Here is a 23,382-nt window from a genome sequence, read left to right as displayed (position 1 = left end):
TTTGTGCACGTGTATGATGAGGCTGGAGAGGGAAAGGGAAAGGGATGGGCAGGCAGGCAGGCAGGCCCGTGTGTGTGTGTGTGTGTGTGTGTGTGCTCTACTGTAAGAGGAAGCAGATCAAAGGCTAAAAATAACATTTATTAAAACCATGAAATATGTTGCTCCAAGATAGATAACAATGTGTGTGTGTGTGTGTGTGTGTGTTTTCTCTCTCTCTCTCTCTCTCTCTCTCTCTCTCTCTCTCTCTCTCTCTCTCTCTCTCTCTCTCTCTCTCTCTCTCTCTCTCTCTCTCTCTCTCTCTCTCTCTCTCTCTCTCGAAGTTATCAAGACACAATTACGTCTCAAGCTGGACTGACGCCTAAGCTTTTACAACTTTGGACCGCCTGACCTGAGAACCGAGGAGGGAGTTAAGAGAACCCGGACCCGGTCACATAGACGCTCCGAGGCCCTGGCGGCGCAATGTGGGGCTAAAAAAAGGATGCTGGGGTGGACCGAACGCTGGGGGATGGAACTGAGAGGCAGCTGGTGTGAGAGACGAGATGACGAGGAGATGAATCGCAGTCCTTCTCAAACACATTCTATTCTCTCCGTTCCTTCTATTTTTGCTTCATTCCATCCTGCTTTGATTCGTTTTGTCAGTCTGTCAGTCGATTCCCATTCTTCCTTACCGTACTCTTTTTTTCCTTCATTCTTCAGTTTGTGCTCTTTCTCTAGGACTCGGTAATTGTCCCATTTTGGCCCTGAACTACCTGAGACTAATAATGCAGGTGAAGCTCGCCCATTAACACCTCGATGGGTCTTCTTGTTTAGTCCGTGTGAGGTCTGAAATTCCTCTTTTACTCGATTTTGTTACAGTAAGGAAGCAGCTCAAGGGCAAAAGTTAAAAAAAAGCTAATCACTGCTCCTGTGAAGAAAGCACAAATGAGTGGTCAAAAGAGAGGTCAATTTCGGATGTAGAGACGTCTTGATACTCCCCTCTTCGTACTTAGTTTATGGGAAATGTAAAATGTAATGCGAAATGTAAAAATATCACCTTTCTACCTTGATTTATTTATTCATTTCAAGACACGAATGAATAGTATCGCATTGCCGGGCCCTCAGTAAACAACGAGGCAATGAGATGTGTCCCCGAGCCTCACAGGGAAGCCTCGTGCTGTGTGGGTAAGCTGATCATCGTCAATACGCCGCCGCCACCCCGGAATGTGGCCCGCCTGCCGCATCACCAGCCCCGCCAAGTAATGCATCGCTGAGCCGGAAAATTTACATAGAGGCGAGAATTCGGTTCGTGAGACTCCGGGTTTGAGAATTCCCGAACAAATGATGAATTAATCCGTGAACAAAGAGGGTGACGTTCTCCTTTTGGTGGATGGAGTTAGAGCTCGTGTTTTGTGACCAAGAAAGAATTATTTTGCGGAATAAGAAGGAAATTAGACTAGAAATCGGTATACCAAAGTCAAAAACACACAACATTGCATTCAAAAGTAGATGAAACCTTAATGAATATCTACGTCACAATAGGATGCTTCAAAACACGTGTACTTCCTTTAACGCAAAACTTTAGTGAATGTCTAAGTAACAGTGAAATGCTTAAAAAAAAAAAAAATCTCCTTCAGAACAATAGAAGAGAAGAAACAGTTTGGCTTTTCGTGTAGCTTGTAGAGGATAAGAGGATGTGACAATATGATACAGCATGGTATTAGGCTTTCTCCCCTTTTACCCGTATGCAAAGCCGTCAGTTAGTCTTCTTATGCCATGAAAGAAACAGGGGGTCCAGAGTGTAGCGGGCCGGGGATGGGGCGGGATAGAGTGTTGCTGAGCCATCGCTGTTGTCATGGTGTTAGCTTAAACCGGATCCCCGAGGCAGGCAAGGGGCTGACACCTCCCATCCCTGCCCCTGCATCTCTGTCCTCTCCCTGCCTTCCCTCATCCTCCTTTCATCTTTTATTCAGCTTTCCTTCCTCAGCATCCTCTTATCCTCAGTCACCTCTCCTTTTCCTGCCTCCCCTCTTTTCGTATACCTGTCCTCCATCCATGCCCTCTATCTCTTATTCTCCTCCGCCACCCTTCCTCCTGCTCCCTGCCTTCCCTCATCTTTTCCACATGCTCTCCATCCTGACCTCTGCCCATGCCCTCCTCGCTTTTTACCCCTACCTCTCCTCTCTTCCACTCACCTTGACCTCTTCCCTTGTCATTGCTCTCCTTGCTGCCCCTGCTTCTGTTCCATCCACACAATCACCTGTCCCTTGCTTCACCACCTCCTCTCTTCCTCTCTTCCACACACTATTCCTGCTGCCCCGACCTCATCCTCCCCCTCCCCAACCACCGTCCCTGCTGCCCCGAACTCTCCCTCTCCTCCCCCTCGTTCCATGCCCCGCGGCGGACACTATAAGGGTAATGAGAGCTTTAATATCAGTTAATTCCCAGTGTCCGGCGGGCCAGCGAGGGGCGGCCATCAGGGGAGAGCGGGGACGAGTTAGTATAAATGCGCCTCGTTAACCTAACAGCTTCGAGTCCCGCCTAAGTATCAAGCGGCCATGAACATATAGTCAGGTGGACGCGGCTGCCACTCAGGCCCTCCCCACCGCCTCGTCGCGGCCTCGTGTTGATGGTCAATAGTCATTTACCGCTGGAGTGTAAATGTGGGTAGCTCTGTATTCAACGTATGTATGCGGAATGTTTGGGAAAGAGCCACGATCAGGGGGTAGTTAAGTGTTGGCCTTGCATGCTTCTGTAGGTAACATGTTGGTGGACATGGGGTAATGTTGTTGGTAATTATATTCCTTCATATTTTAAAGTTGATCAGGATATAGTCATGTGGCCTCGCAAGTAACATGTTAGTAGTTAATTTGTTGTGGTTGGTGGTAATGTTATTGGTGGTCATTTTCCTCTGTATTGCCAAGGTGGCCGCGTGTCTTAAGGTTTTTGCGTAATGTCTAGGGAAGAATCTGGGCACTGCTTTGAAATGTGAGGCTAATAATATAGAGCAATGTTTAAAGTTTTTTATCACTATGACCCAGTTTTCACTCAAACATTACCTTCACGTCCTCATCTGAAAGCATTTAATAATACTAAGACATGTGTGCCTCCTGCCATGTGTTATATCTTCTCTATTTGTGAAGAAGTGGCGATCTCGTGAATATTCTGTCACGACCCAGTGCTGAAGGGGACCCATATAATGAAGAACCCTGCCGTAGAGGATGTAAAGATGCAGGTTATTGACACTTATTAGAGGCCATTTACTCATTCCATGTTAAATGTTTGAGGGAGGACTTGAGCATATCATAACGTGTGTATATAATAACTGTTAAGAATTTAAATTAATACCGTACGAGGAGTATTATTGGAGGTATTTACTTTATGCCTAATCTATCGAGAAGAGCCTGAGCGTCAAGTTGAAATATGTGGATGATACTGTTAAGAATGAAAATTGATAGCGTACGAATGGGTGTCATTATGAAGAAGAGGCCTGCAAAGCGTCATTTCCATGGAGTAAGCAGGAAGTTACGGAAGTTACGGAAGTTACGGAAAGAAGAATGGGCATCGAGGTTAAAATACGGGACTCATGTTATAGACAGAAAAAAAAACTACTATCGATACTTTTCTCTTTATTAGTTATTTTCAAGCTTTTTATGTGTTTTTTTGTATGTGTGCGTATCCGTTCTTGGGCTGTTATCTAAGTCGTTTAGCTAATAGTCTGGTCATTACAGTAAAATACGCGACTAATACAGAGAAAAAAAAACTATTGATACTTTCCTTTTTATTAGTAATGTTTGCAAACTTTTTTTTTTTTTTTTATTATGTGTGTGTATCCGTTCTTGGGCTGTTATCCGAGTCTTTTAGCTAATAGTCTGATCATTACGGTAAAATACGCAACTAATACCGGGAAAAAAGCAATTGATACTTTCCTTATTATTAGTTATGTTTGCAAGCTTTTTGTGTGTTTTTTGTATGTGTGTGTATCCGTTCTTGGACTGTTATCTGAGTCGTTTAGCTAACAGTCTGATCATTACGGTAAAACACGTGACTAATACCATAAGGGATGCACAATTAGGGGCTGCAAATATTGTCATAGGAGTCCCATTAGTCCCTCCATGTTTGTGTGATTCTGTGCATGTGTGTCTATCCTTCTTTGGGCTGTTATCTGAGTCGTTTAGCTAAGAGTCTGATCATTACGGTAAAACACGCGACTAATACCACAAGGAATGCACAATTAGGGGCTGCAAATAGTGCCATAGGAGTCCCATTACTCCCTCCATATTTGTGTGATTCTGTGCATGTGTGTTTATCCTTTGGGCTGTTACCTGAACCATTTAGCGAAAAGACTGATCATGACAGTAAAACACGCGACTAATACCATAAGGATTGCACAATTAGAGGCTGCAAATAGTGCCGTAGGAGGCCCATTAGTCCTTCCATGTGTCGCGGGTAACAAGTCCGCTGCAACACAGTAATTGGACGAGGGGCGGCAGCGGCGGAGGCCTTTGGGTGATATTCTTAGTCTCCTTCGCCTCACACATCAACCATTTCCAAAAGCCAAAAAGGTGATCAGGCTGGTTCTAATGAGCGTTTTTGTAGATTCACGGCACAGAAGAAGGGTCAAACTACCACCACCAGGGTCATTAAACTACCCCTGGAAATGCCCACCACTCCCACGAAAGCCTTGTCTTGTTCTTGGGCCCCGAAATGTTAATAATAATATAATAATGTGCCCCCCACGGAGTCTCTTAGGGTGCGTCGGATCTGCGTGGCCAGAATTTACGACTTCCATTTTAAACTCGTAGAAAAGCGACGCAGGAAAGTTTTTTAATTGGATTGTTACCCTTAAAGACTTGTAGCTGAGAAATTCGTCCTGGCCGGTGTGTGTGTGACTGTGCGTTGTGCGGGATGCTGGTTGGGATGGGGTGGAGTGGGGTGGAGTCGGATGCGGTAGGGTGGAGCCGTGGAGGAGAACGAGGTACAGTAGGAAGGAGGTAGCGGTGGCGTAAAACTGAGGTGATGGTGAAGAACGAAATGGAAGTGGGTGGAGGGTGGAGAGGTGCGGCAAGGCACGGTGGAATGGAGTGGAGTTGGACGGGGTGGTGGTGGTGGTGGTGGTGGCACGGGAAGAGCTGTCAACCAACCCGAAATATATATCATGAGTATGTTCGAGGCCGCTTCATGACGGGTGCAACTCAGCAAAGTGCTCGAAAGTGAAATGACATAAACGTTGGCTGCTGAATTTGTGTTTCTGTGTGTGTGTGTTTATTTTGAAGTTAACACACACACACAGAGACACACACACACACACGCACACACACACATACACTCTCTCACACACACACATGAAAATGCCCAAAAATATTAAATGTGCCGACAGTAATGATTAAGAAGACGATAACTTTGATGGTTCTGTCATTATTTAATGTTTTTATTGCCATTGAAGAGCGAGATAAATTTATTTTCTACTCCATTTATTTTATATTTGTTTTATCCTTATGTTCATATGTTCATTAGTCTTACAGTTCAGTGATAACAATGAAAGCGATGCATAATTACACATATCCAGACAGGCGACTTCTTAAAAAAAAAATTGAAGTAAAGAATATTAATCGACAAACTATATTCCATTCACAAAGCCTCAATCATTTTTGTGTCCTATTGTTCTTGTCGGACCCATCACGCAAAAATGGGTCCTCCACCTCGTTAAGTTTTCATCCACCCCTCACTTCCGGGCTTTCAACGCACATACTATCTGATTGTATTGATCCGCGTGATTGTGGTCCCGGGGCGCCCTCACTCACTCACTCCCGCGGCCAGCACGTTGATGGTTGTGATTCTTGCGGTACGGGCTGGGGCAGGTCGGGTCTGGCTCAGGTGAAGTTGGGGAAGGTCATGTCACATAAAGAGCCCCTCAGCGTGTGTTTGGGTCATTTCACCGTAATTTGTAGGTTGGCACGAGGAAGCGAGACTCGGGTGGTGGGCCTTCAGTATGTTATTAGTGTCATTACATGTAGCTCGGCATTGAGGTTTTTTGTATAGGATGTGAGTATAGTGAGTTTCGCGGCAGGAAAGTCTTGTCTAATGATGTAATTGGGGTCGCATTCCACCACTACTTAAAGGAAATATATAAATCTCGTGAGATGAAAAGGAAAGGAGGAAGTTAGATGTCCGAAATTGGTCTCTTTTTGGCCCCTCTTCTAAACTCTTTTATTACAGGGGAAATGACTAGGGGGCTTTTCTTTCTCATTATTATTATTTATTGCCTTTGAACTGCTCCCTTTACTGTAAAAATAAATAAAGGGAGGGGTGGGGGGGGGGTGCTGTCCTAAAACTCCATGGTGGCAAGAGTGTGTGTTTGATTAAAGGACAGGAGCAGAGGGAAGTCAGTAGGAGAGCAGTGGGTTTTCCGTTCTCTGGAAATCGCGCACCACGTCCAAGAAACAGCAGCGTCGGGAGCAACAGTTTCTGAATTCACATGTTTCGGGGGGTATGTTTTCAAAGGCAGCCTCGCGCGCACATCACCTCCACTCCCTCCTCTCCTAGACTACCACCCACCCACCTTTGCTAACTCCATTCTCCTCTCTCGCTCATTCTCCCTCCCTCCTTCTCTCTCACTCATTACTCCTAGATATTCCCACACCCCCAACTCTCATGCATTCTCTTCCCTTGTTCTCCCTATTTTTCCACCATCTCACTCCCCTTTTGCCTCCTTTCCCTCCGTTATTCCTTCATTTCCACCCTCCCCTCTCTCCCTCACCCCCACCCTCTTCTCACACTATATACTCATAGCCACTCACTTCATCTCGCTGCCTCACTCCCTCATTCCTCACTCCCCTCACTGCCACCCTCTCTTCACTTCCTCACTGCCACTCACTCACTCCATCTCCCTGCTTCACTCACTCATTCCTCACTTCCTTCACTCTCCTCTCTTCCACCTTTCTCCTCCTCACTCCTTCACTTTCCCTCTCCTCGCTCCCCTCGCAGCCACTCTCCCCTCCCTGACCCCCTCAATCCTTCCCTCTCCCCGCTGCTCGCTCCCTTCGTCCCCCGCTGACCTGCTAAACCCCACAGCTGGCGCACACGGCTCAGGGTCTGGCTGCCAAATACACTTTCGAGGAGCGCACAGCCTTGCTTTGTGAGGTCGCTAACCCCCCACTTCACCCCCCCTCTCCCCCACGCCCCCCACACAGCCTCCGGCACAACCCAGGCTTCACTCCTCAACTCCTTCCATTATTTACGGCCCAATCCTAAACCTAATTTAGATAAATAAATTACCATCCCGCCGCGAGTGAGGCTGCATCTTTTATCTCAACCTTTCTTCATCTCGCAGGGAAATAATACCAGAGGGAGTTGAGACTTGGCATGTTGTGGTGAGAGGGACTTAAAGTTGAGCTTGCAAGAGGTGAGGAAGGCGGGGAGGCGGGGGGGGAGTGCATGTGGGGGAATGGGGCTGCGAGGGGAGGATGCAAGAGGGGGAAATGTGAGGTGAAAGAGAAAGAGGAGGAGGAGGGGGGGGTGAGGGAGGATGGCAGTGCTGCTGGTAGTGGCGGAGGAAGGGGAGGGACACAGGGATGGAGGGAGGGCAGAAGGGGGTCAGCGAGAGGGAGGGAACAATAGGGCAATGCAAGTTCTTGTCACCATCAGGGGAGCAACCTCTTCAGCAGGGCCTCCACCGCTGCCAGGGCGACGGAGGCTGGCAGGGTGACGCGGGGGTGGGATGGAGGTACTCGGGGGTGAGGGGGATGTGTGGACGATGCAAAAGGGGTGTAAAGGAGGTGAGATTGATGGGGGAGGGATGTACTGGTTGGGAGAGCGATATGTGTAGTGGGTGAGGAATGTGGCTTATTGGAGAGAGATGTGGGTTATTGCAGAGGGATGTGGGTGATAAGAATGGGATGTGTGTAGTAGGAGGGAGGTGTAAATAGTGCGAGAGGGATCTGAGGGGTATGTGTGACGTGGGAGAAGGGTGTTAGGATGATGTACGACTGGTAAAGACGGATGTTAAATTATGTCTTTCGTTGGAGAAGGATGTGGATGGGATGTGAATTGTGTAAAAACGATGCGGATGCTGTGAGAAAGATGTGGATTTTAGGTAAATAAAGGTGGATGCTGTGAGAGACATCTGGGTGTGGAGAGATGAATGAGGCATGATGAAGTGCAGAGGAGGCGAGTGGAATGAGAGAGAGTGGATGGATGCTAACGAGATAGAGATGCAGCTTCAGTGGCAATCAAGACAGAGAGAAAAAAGGATACAGAAAGTTATGAAGATGGTGTGATGAAGGAAAGGAAGAAGAAGAGGAAGAAGAATAAGACCAAGAAAAAGAAGAACAAAAAGAGCAAGAACAAAAAGACGACGAAGAATGAGAGTGAATAAAGATTGTATGAAAAAGAAAATCATGAAGGAGAGGAAGAAGAACAAAGACAAGAAAAAAACAAGAAGACGAAGAAAAATGTTAATAATAATAATAGTAATAATAATAACATTAAAAATAGTAGTAGTAATAATAATAATAATAATAATAATAATAATAATAATAATAATAATAATAATAATGATAATAATAATAATAATAACCGCGAAACCGAAAAGGTAATTTTCCTCTCCAGGTGGGTTTCTACCTGCACGTGTAAGTGGGTGCTCCTTCAGGCCGAGAGAGAGAGAGATAGAAAGGAAAAGACAAAAAAAGATACATAAAAAAACAGGAAATAAGTAAACGAAAAAAATATGAAGCGAAGGATAAGAGAGAGAGAGGTAAATAGAGCATAAAAGGGAGAGAGGAGAGAATACGGTAGTAGGCGCCGAGAGATGACGGCCTGAAATATTAAGGAAGGAAACGAAGGCTCTACACATGAAGGGACTCAAATATTAATCTCGGAGTGAAGGGGACGCGTCATAGTTCAAAGCAGGGACATAGACAGACAGATACATACACACATACACACACACAGACAGATAGGCAGACATACACACAGAAAGAAAGACAGGCGCATCGACAGACAGACACACAGACATTCATACATACAGACAGACAGACAGACACACACACACACACACACACACACACACACACACACACACACACACACACACACACACACACACACACACACACACACACACACAGAAGAGGAAGAGAAGTGGAACGAAGTGGAGAGGAGAAAAATGAAATGAAATCAGGGTGGAAAGGAGGATGGGGAGAGAAAAGAGGAGAAGGAGAAGAAATAAGAAAAAAAGAGAGAAAAAATAAGTAATATTAGAACAACAGTATAAGGAAAAATTATGGACAGAGAGAGAGAGAGAGATTCTCTCTCTCTCTCTCTCTCTCTCTCTCTCTCTCTCTCTCTCTCTTATCACTCGGCTATCAACAGGATCAGTGACGGAGGTTTTAATTACATAGAATAAACGCTTCAAAGTGCTTTAAAATACCGATAAATTTGTGAAGGGGGAAGAGTAAGTAATGGTTAAAAGATGAAAGAGGTGGTGATATACTTTTTCTACTTTCCCCGCTCCGTACCTCAGTGGTTTAAAGCCCTGCGCTCCCTCCCTCCCCCCCACCCACACATGCCTGTATTAGTATAAGGGATGACAGTGAAGCCCCACGAAGACGGTCCTTTTGAGATGAAGATGCTGCGTGTAACGAGGCAACCCACGCCACGGAGGAAGGAAGGGGGGCGGGGAAGCTTGGGGGGAGGAGGAGGTAGAGAAGTGGAGGGAAGAGAAGGAGAAAATAGAGAGGATGGGAAGTAAGGTGGAGAAAAGGAGAATAGAGGAGAAGCAATAAGAGGATGAAGAAAAAAGTCACATTAAAAGAAGAGGAGGAGGAGGGGGGGTAGGTGGAAGAAGAAGAAGAAGAGGAGGAATAAAAAAAGAAGAAAAGGAACAACAATATGAAGAAAAACAAGAACAAGAAAAAATAAAAACAAAACAAAAAAATGAAAAGACGTAAATAAATGAGAGAATGGAAGAAAATAGAAAAAAAGAAAAGACTATGAACGAGGGAGAAGAAAAATAGCCCGGGATAGAAAAAGGCAAAGAAGAAGACGAATGGAGAAAGAAAAGAAAGGAGGGGGGCAGAGAGAGAGAGAGAGAGAGAGAGAGAGAGAGAGAGAGAGAGAGAGGAAGAGTAATTGCGGCTCAAATGGCGAAGAAAACCTACTTTGGACTCAAGAAGGATCCGTTTTATCCCCGACTTTTCTCTCGTGTTGATTCTCATCTGTCTCGAGGCTGGCGCTCCTGTGGCGGGAATCAGATCAAGGCTTAATGTGACTCCGGGATTAACTTATTTTCTTTGAGGACGAGGAGGGGAAGGTGTCTGGCTGCCTTTATTTTCATATATATTATTTTACTTGTTTGTTTTGGTTTTATCTTTTTCCTTCTTGTGTTGCAGTGGAGAGAGAGAGATTAAATGTTATGTATGAAGGATCGATTAACTTATTTTCTTTGAGGACGAGGAGGGAAAGGTGTCTGTTTGCCCTTATTTTCATATATATTATTTTACTTGTTTGTTTTGGTTTTATCTTTTTCCTTCTTGTGTTGCAGTGGAGAGAAAGAGATTAAATGTTATGTATGAAGGATCGATTACCCATTTTATTTGAGGACGAGGAGAGAGGGGAAGGTGTCTGTTTGGCTTTTTCTTCATATGTATTCTTTTAGGATTTGTTTTGGTCATGTATATTTTTTCTTATGGTGTAGAGGAGAGTTGAAATGCTATAAGAAGCTTCGATTGAATTGTTTTCTTTGAGGACGAGGAGAGAGAGGAAGGTGTCGGTTGGCTTTTTTTTATATTTATATTCTCTTCTTAGTGTTTGTTTTGGTGGTGGTGATTTTGTGTGTGATAGAGGAGAGATTAAAAGGCTATATATATATATATATATATATATATATATATATATATATATATATATATATATATATATATATATATATATATATATGAGGGTTCGAATTTTTTTTTCTTCATATTTTTTATTTTTAAGACGAGGAGGGGAAGGTGTCCGTCGTTTTTTTCATATATATTCTTTTTACTTTTTGTTTTGATGTTTGTATTTTTTTTTTGTATGTGTGTTTGTGGTAGAGGAGATATGAAGGTTCGATTTATTTGTGTCCTTTCTTTCTTTTTTTACTTATTTTAGAGATTGAGAAGAGGAAGGTGTCACTTTTTTTCATATATTCTTTAGCCGTTTGTATTGGTGTTGTGTATCTTTTTTTTCTGTGCGGTAGAGGAGAGAGATGAAATACTACATATGAAATTTTCCGCTTAATTCTTGCTTCTGTAATGAAAATTGATACCATAAAAACAAAAACAAAAAAGAATATTTATCTTGTCTATGAATCACTATCAACTACGAGGAGTCTTTCTTCTCATCTCCTTCTGGTTTGTAAACTTTTCATCTCGTTTTGTTTGTCCCTTTATTTTCTTTGTCTTAACATTATTTCATTCTTCCCAGACCTAGTTTTCCTCAGAGTGCCCCGTTTTTTCCTGCTGTCTAAATTTTTTTCCCACTTTCTCGTCCATTTGCCTCAACTCCCAGACATTTTTCACTGCTTTCCCTTCACCATATCACTATTTTTTTTTTTTTTTTCATTCTTCCCAGACCTAGTTTTCTTCAGAGTGCCCCGTTTTTTCCTGCTGTCTAATTTTTTCCCCTTTTTCGTCCATTTGCCTTAACTCCCAGACATTTTTCACTGCTTTCCCTTCACCATATCACTATTTTTTTTTTTCATTCTTCCCAGACCTAGTTTTCTTCAGAGTGCCCCGTTTTTTCCTGCTGTCTAATTTTTTCCCCTTTTTCGTCCATTAGCCTTAACTCCTAGACATTTTTCACTCCTTTCCCTTCACCATATCACTACTTTTCACACCGTTTAGTTATGTTTTCCCGTAATGTAAAAGTTCATTCCTGTTGTTTACCATTTTCCTTCTCTTGTCTCAACCTCTGACCACCTTTCGCTCTTCTCTCCTCCTCTATCTTCTCCTTGTCGTTAAGTTTGTCCCGGGAGAGTAAAGAGGAGTGGCTGGAAAAACGGCCTTGATAGCGTGTACTTCCCTCAATCGTCTTTGTTGATTATTAGCTTGATGACTTTCGCTTAAGGAAGATGTGTCTCACTCAGAAGATTAAGAGGCGAGGAAGGCAGAGCAGCGTGGCGGAAAGAAGGAAAAAAGGGGACTAGAAGGAGGAGAAAGGAACGAAGGATGGGAGGAGGAAGGGAGGAGATGAAAGGTGGAAAAGAAGGAATAAGAAAAAAGAAGAAAGGTCGACGGGAAGGGACAATATAAGGAAGGAAATGATGGTAGGCCGGTGAGGAGAGAGAATGGGAAGAGGGGGAGAAGAAAAGAAGGAAGAGAGAGTGGGAGGAAGAAGAGAGGAGAAAAGACAATGGTGGAACAGAAGGAATAAGAAAAAGAAGAAAGGTTGACGGGAAGGGACAATATAAGGAAGGAAATGATGGTAGGCCGGTGAGGAGAGAGAATGGGAAGAGGGGGAGAAGAAAAGAAGGAAGAGAGAGAGTGGGAGGAAAAAGATAAAAGATGAAGGTGGGAAAGAAGGAGTAAGAAAAAAATAAGATGGTCAGTATGAAGGACTGTTTGGAAAAGGACTAATGGCATGGCGCTGAGAAGTTAGAGAATGACTTTTATTTAGTTTATTCACACATCTCAGCATCCACCAGTATCCTTTTTACCATTTTCATCTCATGTGTCCTCTCCTCTTTATGATTACCACCGTTGCTGACTCCCCGTTCTCTCCCGTCGTTGCAGGCGAGGTGCGGCGGCTGCTGAACGAACACGTGGAGAACCAGCAGTTTGTGTCGTCGCTGGAGTCTCAGTTCTACCAGATCACGTACCCGGAGCAGCTGCAGAAGCATGGCAAGCCCCAGGGCATCTCCACTCGCGACGCCAGCAAGATAACCGTAAGTGTCCCGCCCGTTAGCGACTCTTCCGTCTTAATATATGAATTTTCTTTTATGTGCACCTCCGATTTTCCTTTCTTTCCTTTTTTTGGGGTGTTCTGTATAGCCCTGTTTCTTTATCTTCATTATTTTTTTCTACCTCCGTCTTTTCTTTTTCTTCTTTTTCCCCATTTCTTTTTCCTCTTCTTCCTCATCTGCTTTCCTACGTTAACCTTTTTTGTGTGTGTGTTACTCCCTTCACTTCCTAACCTTTCTTTCTTCTTCGTTACCAAGTTTTCTTTACACACTGTTCTGTCTGTCTTCCTTCTTCCTTCTTCTTTCCCTTCCTATTTTCGTCCGTATGTTCCTCCTCATTTCCTTTCTTTTACTGTTCCTTACCTCCCTTTTCTCCTTTGGGCTGCTATGTTTCGCTTTTTTCTTTAATTCTTTAACATCTTTTATTTTTATCTTTCTCTCGTCCTCGTTTTCCTATTGTATTCCACTTGTGTCTTTCCGTTTTCCTTTCTTTTACTCTTCATTAACTTACTTTTCTTCTTTGGTCTGCTATGTTTCGCCTTTTCTTTATTTCTTTTGCATTTTTTTTTTTTTTTCCTTCGTGTCGTCTTCGTTTTCCTATTGTATTCCACTTGTGTCTTTCCGTTTTCCTTTCTTTTACTGTTCCTTTGCTTCCTTTTCTTCTTTGGTCTGCTATGTTTCGCCTTTTCTTTATTTCTTTACCATCTTATATTTTTATCTTCGTCTCGTCTTCGTTTTCCTATTGTATTCCACTTGTGTCTTTCCGTTTTCCTTTCTTTTACTGTTCCTTTGCTTCCTTTTCTTCTTTGGTCTGCTATATTTCGCCTTTTTCTTTATTTCTTTATCATCTTTTATTTTTACCTCCGTCTCGCCTTCATTTTCCTGTTTTCTTCCATACGTGTCCTTCCTGTTTTCCTTCCTTTGCTATTCCTCGCCATCTCTTTCTCTCTCAAGTTATCATCCTTCTTCTATACTCTTTTCTTCCCTTCATATTTTCTTCCATACTTGTCCTTCCGATGGCTCCTCCTTAGCTCTTCCTCGCCATCCTTATTCTCTTTCAATCTGCAATGTCACGCCCTTTTTGTTATATTACCTGCCTTGTCTCAATCCTGAACTCGTTTTCCTATTTTCTTTTACATGGGTGTGTTTCGGATTTCATTGCTTTATCTTCCACGCCATCTTCTTCTCCTTCTCGTCATTGTCTTCCTATTGTTTTCATGTGTGTCTTGTATATTTCCCTTCCTTCGCTATTCCTCACAATCCTTTCCTCTTCTCGTCTTTGTTTTCCTATTGTCTTCCATATGTATCGTTCCTGATTTCCCTTCCTATGTCATTCCGCGCCATCCTCTCCTCTTTCTCGTCTTCGTCTTTCTGTTTTCTGCCATATGGGTCCTTTCGGTTTTCCTTTCCCATGTTATTCCTCACCATTCTTCTCTCTTTCTCTTCTTCTCTTTTCTATTGTCTTCCATATGTGTCCTTCCTGCCTCCCTTCCTATGTCATTCCTCACCATTCTTCTCTCGTCTTTGTTTTCCTATTGTATTCCACTTCTTTCCCTTTATTTGCTATTCCTCACCATCCTCTTCTCTTTCGCGTCTTCTTTTTCCTATTTTCTTTCATATGTGTCCTTCCGAATTCCTTTAATATTCATCACCATCCTTTTCCCTTTCAATCTGACGTACTACGGTCTATCTATTCTCTTTTACCTCCGTGTCGTTTTCGTCATTCAAGTTTCCTTCATATGTTTTCTTCCGATTTCCCTCACTATATATTCCTCTTCATCGCTCTCTCTTTCCGGCTTCAATGTTACGCCCTTTTTCTGTCTCCTTTACTTCCTGTGTCTCAGTTCTTCCCTTCCGCCTTCTCTTCTTCGTTGTCATTCTTTTCCTCTCTTTTAGTTTTCCACGTTTCACCCTCCTTCTGTACTCTCTTATTTATTTATTTTTGTCTTATTCCTTCGTTTTCTTCATATTTTTCCTCTTTCTTTCTTTTCTTCCATTTTGTGCCCGACTTTCCCTTCCTTTTTCCTCTTCTCTTTCAGTTTCCAGCATTCTTCTTCTATTCTTTCCTTTATCTCATTTGTCTCAACTATCTTCTTCCTTTTCTTCTCTTCCCTTTTTCTTCTCATCTTCCATAGCTAATAATCTGCATCCTTTTCTTCTTGATATAATTTTCTTAACGAGTTTTTCTTTTCATTATTTTCCTTTTCGCCTGGTCGCTGTCTGCTGTTCTCTCTACCTTCTTTACTCTTCCTCTCCCCTTCTTCGCTTTTATTCCACGCCCTTCTTCTCCTATCTCCTCCTTCACAGTTCACTTTCATCTATCTCTTCTTCAGTCAGTCACATCACGTCTCTCCTCCTCCTCCTCCTCCTCTTTCTCCTCCTCCTTTTCCTTTCTTCCCGTCTTCCTCTCATTCCATTAGCAACACGTCACATCTCTCTTCTTTCTTTTTCTCCACTCCATCTTCCCTCTCCTCTTCCTTTGTTCGTAGATCCTTTTTTCCTTCATTCCTTTCTTCTTTGTTTTGGTATTTTCTCTTCGTTTCTTCATCGTCTTTTTTTCCCTTCTATCTTCATTCGTTTCATCTCTATTCCTATATCCTTTTTTTGTTGTCTTATTCTTCATAATTATCAGGTTTTATTCGCCTCTTCCTCGCTTTACTTATTTCTCTTCTACCTCCTTTTTTCATTTCGTTTTTCTCATTCTCGGTATTTTCTGTTTTCTTTTTATGTTCGTTCCTTCACGTGTCATTTTCTGTCTCTATCCCTTTTTATTCTTCCCTTTCCTCTCTCCTTTCTTTTCCTATTTGACATTCTTCTTTCTTTCATATTTCAACCTTTCTGAACATCGCCTTCCTTTTTCCCTCTCTCTCCCTTCCTGTCTTCCCACTTTTTTCCTTCATCCATGGCTATCCTTTGTTCTTCCATATTACACCCATCGTTATTATTTTCCGTCTCCTACGTTTCCTCTCTCATCGTCTTTATTAGTTGTCTCTCTCTTCCTTTTCATTCTTCCTCTTCATCAGTTTTCCTTCTCTCTTTTCCTTTTCTTCTTCTTCCTCCCTTTCCTCTTCTTCCTCATCTGCTTTCCTTCGTTAACTCTTCATTTCCTAACCTTTCTTTCTTCTTCGTTACCAAGTTGTCTTTACACACTGTTCTCTGTCTGTCTTCCTTCTTCTTTCCTTCCCTTCCTTTGTCTGTCTTTCTGTGTTCCTTCTCCTTCCTTCCTTCCTTCCCTTCTTTCTTTGCTAACTTGTCCAACATCTCTCCTTACTGGGTTTTTTTTTTTACTCCTTCCTCCTCCCTCCGTGTATCCTTGTATCTCTTTTTCTTCTGTTTTCTCTTCCTCCTTCTCCTCCTCCTCCTCTCCTTGTTATCCTTTTTTTCCTCACTCCTACCTCCGTTGCTTCTCCTGTTTCCGCTTTTTTGTATCTTCTTTCTGTCTCTCTCTCCCTTTGTCTCCTTGTTTTCTCTTTTTTTCTCCTCTCCTCCTCCTCCTTCTCTATCTGTTTCTCCTTGTTCCGCACTTTCGTTTCTCTCGTCCGTCTTTCCCTATACCCATGTTTCATTCTTTTTTCCTTTGTTCTTCCTTTCACATCTCCCTGTAACACTTTTTTTTGGTTTGTTTCTTTATTTCTTCCTCCATCTGTGTCTTCTTCTTCTGTATTTTTCTTCTCTTGTTTTTTGTTTTGTTTTTAATTCTGCTTCTTTTTCTTCCCTTACCTTAATTCCTCTCCTCCCCTCTGTTGTATATTTTCCGTTTTCCACTTTTCCCTACCGTATTTTTGTTTTGTTTTTGTTGGTTGATCCCTTTCCTCCTTCCATCCCTCCATCTCTCCTTAACTCTCTCTTCCTTTCCCTAATAACTTTCTCGTCGTTCCTTTTCCTCCACCCTCTCACTCTCTTGCCTTGCTTTCCTCCTATTCCTCGTCCGTCCTTCCTTCCTTCCATCTCTCCCTCACTTTCTCTTTCTTTTCCTACTAACTATATCGTCCTTACCATCTCCCAATCTTTCATTCTCTTTCTTTGCCCTCCTCCTCCCGTTCTCTTCCTCTTCCTCCTTCTCTTGTTGTCTCCATCTCTCTCTCTCGTCCTTCCTTTCCCCACACTCTCTCATTCTCCTTCCTTGCCCTCCTCTCCTCCCGTTCTCCTCCTCCTCCTCCTCCTCCTTTTGTTGTTTATCTTCTCCCGATGCACCTTCCCTTATCCCCGTGTTACCCCCTCTCTCGCTTTCTCTCCCTTGTTTACATTACCGTGTGCAGACTGAGTTTCTCCTTCCGTGTTCCCTCAGTGTTCCGCGGACCATTTGCTTGTGTTTCTTACTCGCGGGAATGGAAAACACAGACACCACAGAGAGAAGGGGACTGGGGGTAGAGGGAGAGAGGGAGGGGTAGAGAGAGAGGAGGGAAGGGGGGTAGAGAAAGAGGAGGGAAGGGGGTTGAGGTTGAGGGGTGGAGGATTGGTTTACACGTTATAGAGTTGAGTTCGTTGAGGTATTAGATCCTTTTAGAAGATTGACTCGTGGATTGTTTATTGTTTTTTATGTGTGGAGTGAGTGGCAATGTTGATTAGTGGGATTGTCTTAGAGGAGGTGATTGTTAGTTTTTTTTTATTTTACTTCCTTATCTACATTCTTCATTCTCTTCCTTTAATTTCCTTTTCTCATGTTTTTCCGTTTTTTCTAGTTTCTTTACATATATTACATCCCCCTTCTCCTCTTCTTTTTCTTCCTCCTCTTCCTCCTCCTCTTTCCCCTTTTTCCTTCCTATTATACTTCATTTCCTCTCTTTCCTCATCACCATTTTCTTCTTACTTCTTCCTCTGGTATTTTCTTTTCCTCCTTTAGTTCTTAAATTACATCTACTGCATCCTCCTGCCCATCCTCCTTCTCTTTCCTCTCCTCCTCCTTCTCATTCTCCATCTTCTCCTTCCTTTCCTTATCCTCATCATCTTACTTCTTTTGTCATGTTTTTTTCCCTCCTTTATTTATGTAATCTACATCTACTGCATCTTCCAGCTCCTCTCCCTCCTCCTCCCCCTTCTCTTTCTCCTCCTCCTCATTCTCCATCTCCTTCATCTCCTCATTCTCCTCATCCTCATCATCATAAACTACCACACAATATTTTTTTCGCTAGGAACATTTTGTCAGATTTTTCCATGTTTCTTTTTTTTTACAACATATATATTTTTTTTTTTAGAGTTTCATATAATCTTGAGGAGGAGGAGGAGGAGGAGGAGGAGGAGGAGGAGGACGAACAGCAGAGAGCCTTGTGGGTGAATATAGCCGTGACAAATCTCTCTCTCTCTCTCTCTCTCTCTCTCTCTCTCTCTCTCTCTCTCTCTCTCTCTCTCTCTCTCTCTCTCTCTCTCTCTCTCTCTCTCTCTCTCTCTCTCTCTCTCTCTCTCTCTCTCTCTCTCTCTCTCTCTCTCTCTCTCTCTCTCTCTCTCTCTCTCTCTCTCGCCCCCCTGGCCTCGCTCCACGCTCGTAAAGCCACACCACTTCCTTCCCTACCCCTTCTATGATCAATGAAAAATCCTCAGAAACTGCAAAAGAGTCTGCGGGCCAAAGACAGAGGCCGGAAACAAGGCTCGTAGCTCTCTCTCTCTCTTGGGTTTGGGGGGGGAGGGGGAGAGCTGAGTGTGAGTGTGTGGCGGTGGTGGGGGAGGGGAACTGTGATTGTGTGTCGTTCTCTCTCTCTCTCTCTCTCTCTCTCTCTCTCTCTCTCTCTCTCTCTCTCTCTCTCTCTCTCTCTCTCTCTCTCTCTCTCTCTCTCTCTCTCTCTCTCTCTCTCTCTCTCTCTCTCTCTCTCTTCGGTGTGTGGTAGGGAGGGGGAGGGGGAAGAGTGGGAGGAGTAGTGTGTGGGAAGGGGATGAGTGAGTACGTGTGTGTGTGTGTGTGTGTGTGTGTGTGTGTGTGTGTGTGTGTGTGTGTGTCGTGGCCTCCTCCCTCTTGCTCTCAAAAAAGTAATATGATCAAGGTTGTTTTGGTTAGCTATGGTTTTTTTTTTGGTGTTTTTTTTTCGGGGGGAGGGGGGGGGGCTAGTTTTCCAATGTCTTGTGGGAATAGAGTTCCTGATACCGAAGGGGAAGGGGGGGGGGCGTTTTTTAATGGAGGGGGGGTATGAGATGAAGGTGTCTTGTGGTTTTTTTTTTTCTTGATTTCCTTTGGTAATGTTTCACGAAATTTTTGGGGGGTTGTTTTTCTTGTTGTTGATGGTGGTGTTGAAGGTAGTGGTGGTCGAGGTCGTGGTGGTTGTGATGGTGGTGATGACAGTGTTGTTGTTGTTTTTGTTATTGTTGTTGTAGTTGGTGGTGGTGGTGGAAGTGGTGGTGATGGTCGAGGTGGAGTTAGTTGTGGTGGTGAAGGTAGTGATGGTGGTGGTGGTGAGGTGGTGCTTGTGATGGTAATGGTAGTGGTGTTGTAGTTATTGTTGTTGTTGGTAGTGGTGGTGGTGGGGGCGGTAATGGTTGTGGTGGTGGCGCTGGTGGTGTTTTTACTTATGTAGATGTAATTTTGGCTTCTCTCTCCCCCTGCGTCAAGTTGAGAGAGAGAGAGAGAGAGAGAGAGAGAGAGAGAGAGAGAGAGTTTCCTTTGAATGTTACCCTTTATCGCGGTGTTTTTGTCATTCCCTTCCTCCACACGGCCCACATCTCAGACTCCGCTCATTATTATTTCCGTCCTCAGGCGCCGGGAAGCTTGATTGTGTTCCGCGAGAGACAAAATATCTCACGAGTATTATATTTTTTGCCATGAGCATGTGTTTGTGTACATTCGACAGTGGTGGCAGTAGTAGTGGTAGTAGTAGTAGTAGTAGTAGTAGTAGTAGTGGTAGTGGTAGTAGCGGTGGCCGAGTGTTCAGCGAGCGGGCGTGGTGAACCTGTCGACCTTGGTTCCAGTCCCACCAAAACAGTGATTTTTCAAGTCATCGTCGAGTCCCGGGTGATTATCCACATGCTGCCAGGATCTTCAATCAACCCTAAATTCAGTGACTTCGTTCAAGTCAAGCACCGGGGGGCAGCATGGGCCAAGCAGAGTCACATATCACGGCAGCCACTATAAATAAAATTCGCCTGCGCCACTAACGGGCTGGGGCTGTCCAAGAGACCCCTCAAGACAGCCTACCCTCGCTACAAGCCTCACCTTAAAAAAAAGTAGTAATAGTAATAATAGTGTTGGCAGAACGGGGGTAGTAAAAGTGTGTAGTAATTACAGTTTTATTATTATTATTATTATTATCATTATTATTATTATTATTATTATTATTATTATTATTATTATTATTATTATTATTATTATTATTAGTGTTAGCAGTAGTAGTTGTAGTAGTAGAAGTAGTTTGATGGTTAACGCATAAAGAAATCGTATCATTATCATTATAGCTAGGTTCCGATCTTTAAGTAGATGCTCAGAAAATATATAATGTCCTGCCTCACAATTGGCTTCTCTTGTTTACCGTATGTGAAAGTGTACAAAACCGACTCTCTGGTTAGGAGACGAACACGCATTAGGACTTCAAAGGAATCGTTACCATCCCGTAAACGAATTCTGTTGAAAAAAAAATAATTCCCTGCTTCACAATGAGCTGTTCTCATTAGCCGTATGTGTAGGTATGCAAAAAGGCGGCTTTGGGTAGAACAAAAACACATCTCTTTTGACTCGGAATAGAAGACTCAAATTTATTTTCAGCATAAACTTTTGACTTTTTTTTATTAATCGAATAAGCATGTTGAGGATACTTTTTTACCTCGATCCTTTTTTCTCATCGTCCCAAAACAAAAGAGAGAAAAAAACATTGATGACAAAGAGCGGGTAGATTTGTGCGTTTTTTGACAATAACTTCCGACATTTTTTTTTTTTTCGAATAATCACATTGATAATACTTTGTTGCCTATTAATCTGTCTCTTCTCATCGTCACAAAACAAAAGAGTGGAAAAACCATAGATAACAAAGAGCTGATATATTCGTGCGAGCAGGGTACAGTGTTTGCGGCAGAGACCGGGTAGTGAAGGAAGGGGCCAGCCTCTACTCTCGTGGGACGCCGGTGAAGGGAAGGAGGGAGAAGGGCAGTGAGGCAGTGAGGGAGAGAACAAAAGTACCAAAGATTTATAGGTGGCTAGTTTTCCTGTATGAAAGAAAGAGGGTGAGAGGGAGATATATTAAGCTTTTTTTTCTTCTTTCATGATAATTAAGGAGAGAAAAAAAGTCGTGAAAACTATAAAAAGAAAAAGAAATGAAAAAAAATACCACACCCTTACCTCTACCCCACTCCCTTAGAAATGACCCCCCTCCCTTGGGCTGAGATTTATTAACTACCACTACAACCTCCATCATGGACGCAATAATAATAATAATAATAATAATGTTAATAATAATAAGGATAAGAATAATAATGTGTACGTAAATTACTGTGTACGTATTGCAAGTGAATTCACATTAAGAGTAACTGTGTAATAACCGTCAGAGGCAGACCCGTGTGTGTGTGTGTGTGAGTGTGTGTCTGTGTGAAAATGTTCATGACGATGTTTACTAATTAAGGCGTGTATTAAATTTTCTCGTACACACACACACACACACACACACACACACACACACACACACACACACACACACACACATATCCGGCTTTTTATCTCCTTCTCTTTCTCTCTCTCTTTCTCTCCTGTTTATTCTTAATCGTTGTGAATGTCAAGTTTGTTTTCTCTCTTTTTTCCCATTTTCTCTCTCTCTCTCTCTCTCTCTCTCTCTCTCTCTCTCTCTCTCTCTCTCTCTCTCTCTCTCTCTCTCTCTCTCTCTCTCTCTCTCTCTCTCTCTCTCTCTCTCTCTCTCTCTCTCTCTCTCCGTTGAATTTGCTCACATGATTTTTTTTTTTTTTTTTTTTTTTTCGTCGTGGTCGTTGCTGTCGTTTTTTCGTCGTCGCGGTCCTCGTTGTCGTCCCCGCCGTCGTCGTTTTCCTCGCCTCGTCTCCTCCCTTCCAAGGACAACCTGTTTACAAAATGGAAATTAAGAGTAAAGTTTGTTGGCGGCGGTGTTTTGCTGTTTTGCTCTGTCCCCGCGGCGTGATGCATTGCCCTCCCTCCCTCTCCTCTTCCTCCTGCTCTTCCCCATTCTCCTCCTCCTCCTCCTCCTCTTCCCCGCCTGCCACACCCCACCGCAACCCTTCTTCTGTCTCCCCACACACATATACTCATTCCTCTTCCCCATTTTACTCTTGCCCTGTTTCTTTTCCTCTTTGTCACTCTTGCCTCCCTTCCCTTCGTCCTTATTTACTACCTCCTGCTCTCATTCTCCGCCCCTTCCTTCCTTCCTTCCTTCACCTTTTACAGAGTGGCAGTGTATTTTTTTTCTCGTACTGTTCCCATGTTTATCTCGTCACTGGTGTTGTTTATCTCCTGTCCAGCTTTTGTTTTTACCTTAGGCTCCCTTTCGTCCATTCTCCTGTCTTTTTTTCCATAGTTATACCTTCCCTCTGGTCTGGTGTGTCTCTTTTCCTCTACTAGATCTTCTTTACTGAAATGTTTATCTCCTCACTACTGTACGCCTTTCGTTTTTACCTCAGTCTCCCTTTCTCCCATACTCTATCTTTTTCATAGTTATACCTTCCCTCTGGTCTTGTGTCTCTCTTTTCCTCTACTAGTACTCCTGAACTCAAATGTTAATCTCCTCACTCGTGTTATATACTCACTATTGTACGCCTTTCGTTTTTACCTCAGTCTCCCTTCCTCCCATTCTCCTATCTTTTTCCATAGCTGTACCTTCCCACTTCTGCTCTTCCCTTCCTCTCTCTTCTTCTATACTCTCGTCTTACTTCTCTGAGTCTGTATCTCCCCACAGCTCTGACCTCACTGCTCACCTTTTATTGGTTCGACAGCCCTCCTTTCTTTATCCACAGCTGTACCTTTCCACTACTCCTCCCTCTCTCTCTTTTCTACTCGTCCTATACTTTTGGGAGTCTGTATCTCGCCGCAAATCTCCGCCTCACTCTTCACCCTCCATTGGTTCTCCTTCACCCTCCATTTCACCCACGCCGATATCAGTACTGCATCGACGACCGCTTGAGTTGGTAGAGCGTTATTTGTAGGTCTCGGGTTACTTTGGAGCTCAGAAAACTTGGAATCATTGACGTTATTGAGTATTATCAGGTACTTGAAGACTTGTATCAGATTCCCTCGTTGAAGTTGGGTTCCTCGATTCGTACAGTTCTCCCCTGAACGATGGTATTATTTTTGGATTAGGTGAAGAAGAACAAGGACAAGAAAAGAGGAGGCAAATAAGCAGAAGTAAATGATGATACGGAAAGAAAGAACAAAACAGAACGAAAACAAGATCAAGAAGACGGTACGAAGAGGGGAATGAGATGATCCATTCAATCCCTTATGTAATGGCTTTCGCCTCGTCACACAATAGAAGTTGAGGGAGAAGAACACGAACAAGAACAAGAACAAGAACACTCAGGAAAACACTTATGGCGAAAACTTAAACACG

General features: G+C 43.3%; 1 protein-coding gene across 1 annotated transcript in view; it reads left to right on the top strand.

Annotated features, from left to right (window-relative positions):
* Positions 1–23,382, top strand: part of LOC126980992 (disintegrin and metalloproteinase domain-containing protein 11-like) — a 274,102-nt gene that overhangs the window by 23,957 nt on the left and 226,763 nt on the right. The window contains exon 2 of the mRNA XM_050831531.1: positions 12,735–12,886. Coding sequence (XP_050687488.1) covers positions 12,735–12,886 — 152 coding nt within the window. The remainder of the gene's footprint in view (positions 1–12,734; positions 12,887–23,382) is intronic.

The sequence above is a fragment of the Eriocheir sinensis genome, chromosome 46 (assembly GCF_024679095.1).
Source record: "Eriocheir sinensis breed Jianghai 21 chromosome 46, ASM2467909v1, whole genome shotgun sequence".
Classification (NCBI taxonomy): Eukaryota; Metazoa; Arthropoda; class Malacostraca; order Decapoda; family Varunidae; genus Eriocheir; species Eriocheir sinensis.
Note: the sequence above shows the minus strand (reverse complement) of the source record. Positions and strands in the feature narration are given on the sequence as shown.